At 41.3% G+C, this 9478-nt stretch overlaps 1 protein-coding gene across 5 annotated transcripts in view; it reads right to left on the reverse strand.

Moving 5' to 3' along the window:
* Window positions 1-9397, reverse strand: part of ASPH (aspartate beta-hydroxylase) — a 112274-nt gene extending 102877 nt beyond the window's left edge. For 3 of the 5 annotated variants that reach the window (XM_065627676.1, XM_065627679.1, XM_065627675.1), the window contains exon 1: window positions 9262-9397. In XM_065627676.1, coding sequence (XP_065483748.1) covers window positions 9262-9322 — 61 coding nt within the window. In that variant the 5' untranslated portion in view covers window positions 9323-9397. Of the gene's footprint in view, window positions 1-3387; window positions 3453-9261 lie in introns of all 5 variants that reach the window. The other 2 variants (XM_065627678.1, XM_065627680.1) reach the window with 2 other exon arrangements.
* Between the last annotated feature and the right edge of the window lie 81 nt (window positions 9398-9478).

Consider the following 9478-nt stretch of genomic DNA (forward strand, 5'->3'; position numbering starts at 1 on the left):
GACCCTAAAGTTGAAACAATAAATTAGCCAAATGGAAGGCAATTTTCACTCTCCTGCTGCTACTTCACAGCTTTTTACTCTAGTGTTTGAGGAATTTTTCCATATTCCACATAAAATCAAGCCTCATATAAACTTTTAAGGTCCTTAACTTTCAATCCCTACAAGAGTTCTCATAGTAAAGCATCCTACTATATAAACAATCAAAGAAGAACATAAATATTGAAAACAAGAACAAAGTCATAAATTCAGAATTCAACAACTAAGCAGGCTGATCACAAATATGCTGAGGATGGCCAACTGGAGAAAAATATAATAATTAAAAAAATATATGCATAGTGAACTATTTAAAAAAAACTATAGCCTCACAAGCATTCTGCTGAACTTCCCAAGTGAATGGAAGCTCCACCCTCCACTGGATGAAGTGTTTCCATAGAACCATCTCCTGGAACTCAACACTTAAACAGGATGTGAAAGATCAGAGATTCAGTTCTCTCCTCTGCACCCAGGACATGTTTGAATTTCTTCAGAGGTCTAAACCACATTTTTAAGGATACCCAAGGGTGTAAGAACAAAGTATTTAAGTCCCTCAAGATGAAGCTGTTCATTTGTGCACAGTTAAATCATAACTAATCATAAACTTGTAAAAACGGAGCTCTACAGAATAGAGACTAAAGCCCAGTTTTTCCCCTTTTTTCTGTGTAGGAAAGGGGACTCTGGGCAGAACTGGCCTTTCATCACGCTTCTTCTCGGCAGGCTGAATCTCTGTTTCACATTGCATTGGAACAGTTTCAACAAGAAGAATTTAAAATACACACTCGCACTCTCATTCAAGTATACTCCATAAACAGCAGCTGCAACACTGGAAGTTAACCAAACTTCTTCAAGAAAATGAAATTAATTTTTTTCTCCCCTACCCTGGGTGACAGTTCCAATTACCAAAGTATCGCACAGAAGTAAGAAACCACTCTTTCCAGTCCTGTTCCACACAGGAGCAGGTCTGCAATCGTATTATCTGAAAATACGCTTCAAGTAAAATAGATCCAGGTCTTTTCCTTTTTCATATTCAGTTTATAAAGAGAGATGGTCAATACTTTTAAGAAGTCAACATATTTCTGAAGATAAGCTGTTACAGTTCAAAATACTTTGAAGCCAAAGAAACCTTCTGGTTCACAAGGAAGCAACACAATATTTAGAAGATTTTTTGAGTTGCAAGCTAAGGTGATTTGTTGCTAAGAAGTGAGAATTAATTATTCTTCAGAAAAAATTCCAACACAAAACAAGACTATCATTTGGCTGATGTCAAGCCTCTTTCCCAAGGGTTTAAGTTTTTATTCTTATGTAGTTACACTTATTCTGACTATATTTATGAATAGCGATGAAATCCTGATTGCCTTCCATTTAAATTATTTTTGTAAGACCTACATGCACAACAGAAATCATAAAATTCATTCAGAAGAAATCTACTTATAAAAGAAACATCATAACAGTGATTAGCTTCTTTTTTAAAAAAAAGAAACAGAAGTTTTTATCTCTAAGAGAAAAGCAGTCACAAAATAAAGACAAAAAGAAACATAATAAGAAACTCTGTCCTAGTAGGCTGCACAGTTTTGTAAGACTTGTCAGAGGCACTTTATCCAGCACAACAGTAAATTTCACTTGCAGTGCTCACTCCGCACTTTTCAGTGAGGTTTGGAGAGACCAGATGTTTGCCACCCTAAGAGCTGCTGCTGTCAACAGAACTCCAGAGGAAAGTTGTTAATCTAAGCACAACTGCTGAAGTCAGAGGAGGTAAAAATGAATACAGAGATATATGTTAGTACGAGAATATCCTGAATCTGCATCTGCTTCTTTTCCCAAACACTTTAGTCAATTTTGTCACGTTTTGGTTTTATGTGTATATAAACAAACTAGAATAATGTCCAAAACTGAATGTAGAACTTGCCTCTTGTAAACTTACTTGACTTAAACATCAAGCCAAGAAATTCAAGGCTAAGACTACAAGCTTGTAAAGAAATTTTAGTTTGTCTCCTGCTCCAGGATCAACATATATGTACCAGATATACAACTGATGAGGAGAGAAAATCAACTTTTATTTTACCTGTGCAGATGACTTAGATTTTTAATAGCTGCTGTTTTGGTTAACCAGCTCTCTCTCACAGAACATTTGGAAATAAGAAGATTTAAAATTATACAATCTACCTATCTTGTATTTGATTTTATGTAGCAAATAGTCCTACATAATTACTAGGTTAATTAAATATTTGGTCGTATTTAGGTCAGAGCAGAGTTCAGGAAAGGTAAACGTGGAAAGGAAATACAAGAAATACTTAAGCCCAGAACATGCAAATTCTGCTGGTGGTGACCTTTAAAAAAGTTTCTGTTACATAAGGCTGAAAATCTTCACCTCTGTGTATAGCATGCTGGCATTAATTTTAGGGTATTTTTTCCTTGTTCCATTTTCCTATCCTGTGATGTGGGTCACATCAATTTGTTTCAGCAACAGGTCCTAATTAAGCCACACAAGAAAGAAAACAGATTATGTAGTTTCAGTTTTTTCAATTTTTCTTATGGTTTGAAGGAGTTTCAAATAGAAGCTAATAAAACTCTAGTTGCCAGGCAATTACCTACAACTCTGCTATTCAAGAATTTCTACTCATGGAAAAAAGAACTTTTAAAAATCCTTTATTTAATGCCTAAAACTTATCAAAGTTTCAAGCCTGATACTAAGCCAATTTAATTAGGTGTTAGTTCATAGAAGTGCTCTTCATCTGTAACTACTACAGGTTCAAAAGTTTTAAAAATATGTTGTCAGGAGACATCAGTTAAGAAAGTATTGCTCGTTTCACAACTTTTTTGCTTCAGAAGATACAGCTGTGTCTTCCAGTTACTGCAGAAAGAAACAGTTCCACTTTCTTTAATACTAAAAAAACCCCGAACTTAAAACACACCCATGTAAAAAGCAAGAAAGTGAGATATGTTATATTAGTCATTAATTGTCAATTATCATTCAAACATTGTAGAACAAAAAAACAACTACTCAAGAGTTACAGAAACCCTTGCTATTAAATATTTTATAAAGAAAGTCTTCAAACAAATAACTTGTTAGCATTTGTTACACTGGCTAAGTACATGCATAGTAATAATACAACTCCATATGAAGGAAACTAAAATTTGTTTAATTTTAAAAGTTCCAACAAAGCTAAACCACACATACTACAGCCTGTTCAACTCAGTATATGCTTATCTGCATACTTAATTTACAGTGTGTTTAAAGACACAGAGTTATGATTTCCACTTCAAAGCATAGCTCAAAACATTTCCATGCAAAGAGCTAGCCCGTAGGATGCAGTTAGGAAAAAGGTTGCTGCAGGCTAACACACAGATTACCAGTTTGTGATCTTCATCAGGAAAGAACCACTTGGGGTAAATCAGAACTCCACTGCTCAAGCTCTCTACAATGAAGAATTCAACGTAACAGTTAGCACAGGAACACTTTTTTACATCTTTCAAAGTGATTCAGAAAGGTCCAGCTGAAAAGGAACATTTTTTCTTTTCATACAGGTGATCAGTAAAGGGGTTTTCTGTTTAAAGAAACAGCAATCTCACCTCTTTATGCACTGCGTAACTAGAAATAATCTTAACAAAGATGCCTTTTACTGCTAGTGAATGTTGTTGTCTCTACTGAAGCCCTTAAATATCCAGCCATTACCTTAGCATACCCAACCACACCATTCACTTTCTATGTTCACGGGATGGCTCCATGATGACAGCATCTAACACAAAACTCTAGATTCAACCTCACCCTCTCCTGATGCCCAGCCACTCTTTGTCATCTCCTACCTTCTACCCAGATGACTTTCCATAAAGCCGTGCACTGAGCCGTTCTGGGGAAAAATGCATCAGCTTTTGGCTTATCAGTTCCCTGGCATGGTTCACCTAGCACCTGCACAGCTACTGATTCAGGTGCAAGGAAGGGGCATTGAAAAGAGGAAGACTCTAGAGCAATCTCAGACTGGATCAAGCTGACTGCAGACCTATAGCATTGAACTGTTGAAAGATTTAACTCCTTAATCGCCCAATATAGTAAACAGCCCTGGAATCTGAATGTAGACTAGCCACCACCTCCGATGGGGAATTTTCATGTGCATTCTCAGAGTAAATGCCAAAATCTGAGAAAATATACTCCAATGTTCTGTCTCCCTGAGATTATTAGTGATACTTCAGGTTTTACCACCTAACCTTTTAAACAAGCTCTATCTCAAAAGGCTTTTGAAAAGGTTTCCTCTCTTACATACCATTTAAACTATTAGCAAAATGCTCAGGAAGTGTATGAATGCTGACATCTTGCAGATGTCAAGTGCAAAGCTCCTCCACATTTGAAGCACTGTGAATTCCATCTTTTAGCCCACAATGACTTCTGTGTGCAGGTAAGATACATTAGGCAACACACAGCAGGCCCAAGATTTCAGCCCACGCTGGGTCAAAAGGGGCAGGAGAACTTTCCTTCATGTCTTTATCAAGTGCCAGAACCTCCAGAAGTGGGGAGCAGAATCTCCCAGTGCTCCACAATTCTTAAGGAGAAAATGTACCGATATAAAAACAGAAATTAAAGGATTAGAACAGAGGAGCTTAGAAGGTCCAAAGATGAGTAAAAGGAGTTGAGAGTTTGGCAATACATTTGCATTTGGATATAAAAGGGAACTTTTGTTAAAACAGGAAAAGTTAAAAAAAGTTAAAACAGTTAAAACAGTTAAAACAGGAAAAAGTGAAATGAAACAGCTTGTGAGATCTTGCAGATAAAAGTAAGGGTAGTCAGAAAATAATCTCAATCATTAATATGGAGATTAAAGAAAACGTATCAAAGCAATAGCAGAGTTCTTTGACTTCAATCTGTGCAACAAAAATGCAGCCTCAGAACTAGCAGAGGTAGGATTTATATATATATAGTGTATATATATATAAAATACAGTTGTCTGTAAATACAGACAATGCCTTGTGTTGGAAATGTGGTTTTTGTCTACTGCCCAGCTTACTGTAGAACTACTTTCTCACTTGAAGCCAGAAATACAAAGAAAACAGAAAGCAATTATTGCACAACTATATGATCAGTGAGAACTATGTTTAAGTACTTGCTTACATACTGTAAGACAAAAGACATCCACACAGCAACATAATGATAGATACCTTAGCATTATTACTCTTACTTCTACAAGTAAGCATATCTTGCAAAGTAATTCATATATTTTCAGCCATCTGTATTTCATAAGTAGCCGGGCTGCTGATCCTCACTCTCACTGGAAGGCTTATCCACAAACACCTGCTCCTGCTAATGCCCAAGATATTTGCAAATTTCCCATCTCATGAAATTTGAGGGAGTTAATTCATGACCAGGTGATATACATTTGTTCCTGTAGCAAAACCATCCCTCATCTAATGAAGCTTTAAGTAATATTCCAGCAAGTATGTATTACTTCATCTAGCTGTTTAAAAATAATTTTCTTCCATTTAAGAGGCCACAGATTTTACAATGGATTCTGTAGGCCAGAGACAAGAAGCCAAACTTTCCAGTAAAGATAATAACAAACACGTTTCGCTAAGTATCCCCAAGCTGTCAAATTTTGACCCATTTTTCACTCCTGTACTCCAAATAAAATCACTGCCATATTCGTACAATTCTGTAAATATCACTTTCAAAGAAGCATCCATCAGTAGCAGTACAAAGCTTAAATAAAAAGATTTTTTTCATTAGCACTGATTTGACAGCTTCTAGTATGACTTTTGAAAGTAAAAGGGGGAGATCTATTTCTAAAAAATATTTAGTTCCACTTCTGACATTCCAATGAATCTGAAAACACCCACTACATTAAGAACTATTTCAGACTTGATTTATTTGTAAGATTACTGTCAATATTTTCTGATGGGGAAACCTAAAAGCAGATCACTACATTGAGATGCAGGCACTGTCTTCAGTACACAGATTTTAGATGTACTGTCAACTTCAGTGGTTTCAGAGCTATGAGCAATGCCTTGGCAAGAAGCCACATCCTCTCCCACGAACCACTGTGAGAGTGACTACTACAATATTATCGAGAACTGCCTCAAACTTGAGGTTTCCATACCTCACAGTCTCAATTACTAGCCATTTCAAAATTATCTCATCTCGTTTTCACATCTCTCAGCTGTGAAAGGCTTACTGGCTGCTGTGAGGACTCTGCTCCTCTAGCTGTTCCTTCATTTGCACAGGAGTAATAATCCACTACCTCTTTCTACAGCTGCAACTATGAAAACAGCATCAGCTTCATGCTGTAGTTTCTATGCTTGTCCAAGGGATTCTAACTAGGAGTTGCCGAAACTAACAAAATATTGGCCTAAATTTAAGAGGTGACATCTTAGGGGAGTGCCTAAGACATTACTCATACTGCATCATCCCCTAATAGATAACAGCAAATAAAGAGTCCTCAGTGCAATTACACAAACCAGATATCTTTTAATACAAAGAAATAAATTTTACTCAGACTGAAAATAAAAAACCTACGGAATACTTGTTTACTTAAAGATTTATTTTCCTGACAAATACACTTTTGAAATGGTGATGAACCTTTTAAGTCATATTTAAAATATTAACAGAACCATGTTCAGTTTTGAAATTATACCAGAGATGCATGTTCTTAATGCTTTATCATTAAAAATCTTTATTCATCATGCTTAATACTGCATGATAGCCAGAGCACCTCCAGTCCAAGCAAAGAGTGCACAACAGAGTCTATGGCAGGAGTGCCAAACTCATTTTCACCGGGGGCCACATCAGCCTTGCAGTTGCCTTCAAAGGGCCAAATGTAAGGCAACCACAAGGTGGATGTGGCCCCCATTGAAAATGAGTTTGACACCCCTGCTCTACAGCATAGGCGAGCAATTGAAAAACAAAGATTTGAAAAAAAAATAGTTTGATGGACAGAAGACCACTCGGGTGATACAGAATTGGCTGGACAGCCACACTCAAAGAGTTGCAGTCAATGGCTTAATGTCCAAGTGGAGACCAGTGATGAGTGGCATCAATCAGGGGTCAGTGTTGGGACCTGTGCTGTTTAACATCTTCATCAGCAACACAGAAAGTGGGATTGAGTGCACCCTCAGCAATTTGCCGATGACACCAAGCTGTGCAGTGTGGTCAACAAGCTGGAGAGAAGTGATGCCATCCACAGGGACCTTGACAGGCTTCAAAGGTGGCCCCATATGAACCTCATGGAGTTCAACAAGGCCAAGTGCAAGGTCCTGCATGTGGGTCAGGGCAGTCCCAAGCACAAATACAGGCTGGGCAGAGAATGGATTGAGAGCAGCCCTAGGAGGACTCAGGGGTGTCAATGAGAAGATAAACATGACCCAGCAATGTGCACTCACAACTCAGAAAGCCAAGCATATCTTGGGCTGCATCAAAAGAAGCTTGACCAGCAGGTCAAGGGACATGACTCTGCCCCTCATCTCTGCTCTGGTGAGACACCACTTTGTTCAGCTCCAGGGCCTCCAACATAAGGACATGGACCTGCTGGAGCAGGTCCAGAGGAGGCCACAAAAACTATCAGAGGGCTGGAACACTTCTCCTACGGAGACAGGCTGAGAGAGTTGGGGTTGTTCAGCCTGGAGAAGCAAAGACTCTGGGGAGACTTTATAGCAGCTTTCCAGTAGCTGAAGTGGCCTACAAGAAAGCTGGGCAGGGACTTTTTAGAAGGGCATGTAGTGACAGGACAAGGCATAAGGACTTTAAAATGAAATAGGGTAGATTTAGATTAGGTATAAGGAATAAGTTCTTCACCAGGAGGGTGGTGAAGCACTGGAAAAGGCTGCCCAGAGAAGCTGTGGATGCCCCATCCTTGGAAGTATTTAAGGCCAGGTTCAATGCGACTTTGAGCAACCTGATCCAGTAGAAAGTGTCTCTGCCCATGGCAGGGGGCTTGGAACTAGATGATCTTTAAGGTCCCTTCCAACCCAAACCATTCTGTGATTCTAAACCAACCAACCAAACAAAAAACCACATACTTCTATGAACATTGTGATATCACCTCTAAATTCTTTTATGCTTTGGTATGCTTGAAATCTTTTTCTCTTAATTCATCATGTGATAGGCAAATTAATCCTACATGGTTCATCCTTTAATTAACATTATTCTCCATATTATTTCTATATTCAAAGAGGAAAAACAGATCTTATTTCAGTGTCGTCACCACATTTCATCACTGGAACTCAGTGCATGTCAAGCTCAAAACCAAATAATTTACCACAAGGGAACATTCAAGCTCTGATAAAAGTATTTCCTTTCTTTAATGCAGTGTGCATGGCTGCATAGTGACTCCAGCAGTATACATATTTTCCTCTTTCAAGCATGTTCTGCTATGCTGAAAAATGCTACTGCACATAAAGCTTCCCTACCTAAAGTGTCTGCACACAGTAGTTTATGATTAGTGAGGTTTGCTAAGGTGTTCTTTATTGCAGGGGAGGGGTGCAGGGATAGCTGTCTCAAAAAACCTGCTTGCATTTTTCGAACGTTATTCCTCCTTGCTTCTATACTTAGAGAAATCATCGGATTAGATGCTACATTTACTGTAGATTTAAAACTTTAGACCAGTCTTATTAAACAGGTCAGCCTGAGGAGATATTCCAACACCCAGGTTTAAACACAAGCATAACAACGACTCTGCTCGCAGCAGATATCGGGCATCCCGATTCTACCCCCGGTTTTCAGAGCAAAAGGTCCGAGCGCACTTTCCCGGGACAACCGCAGATGTCGAGACCCACCCCGGGCAGACGACCTGCCCGTCGCTCACCCCAACCCTTTTGGGGAGCTTTCGAGGGGCGTCCCCACCGCCCAGGCCCGGCCACGCAAGTTTCTCCTCCACGCTAACTCCCGAGAAGGGCGGAAACGCGAGGGACAACGCGGCCACCTCCCCCCGCCCCCCCCAGCTCCCGCGGCGCCGGCGGAGCGCGGCCCAGGGCCGGCAGCAGGGGAGGGGGCGGGCGGGGGAGGCGGCACCTCAGCCCGCCGGGAGGCGCGGGCGGAGGGGAAGGCGCAGCACCCGCTCGCCTCGCCCGGGGACTCTCCCGCCGCGGTGAGGGGCGGCATCGGCCCCCGCCCCTCCCCCAGCCCCGGGGGCCCGGCGACCGCCCCGCTCCGTCCCGGCGGGCTGCCCCTCACGGGGCTGCGGGAACGCCCGCCCCTTCCCCTCAGAGCTGCGGCCTCATTCGCGCTCCCGCAGCGGCGCCACTCACCTCTCTTGGAGCCGGGGCTGGGGCTGCTGCCGGCGCCTCTGGTGCTCTTGCGTGAGGCCATGGCACGTCCTGTCAGGCAGCGAGGGGCAGGGGCGGCGGCTGCGCGCGGCGGGGGCGGGGCGGGCCGGCGGCGCTGCAGCGACAACGAGTCAGGCACCGCCGCCACCACCTGAGCCCCGCGTGCGGGAGCGCCCTTCGGCCACAGCAGCGCAGCACC

This window comes from Caloenas nicobarica, chromosome 2, assembly GCF_036013445.1.
Source record: "Caloenas nicobarica isolate bCalNic1 chromosome 2, bCalNic1.hap1, whole genome shotgun sequence".
Taxonomy (NCBI): Eukaryota; Metazoa; Chordata; class Aves; order Columbiformes; family Columbidae; genus Caloenas; species Caloenas nicobarica.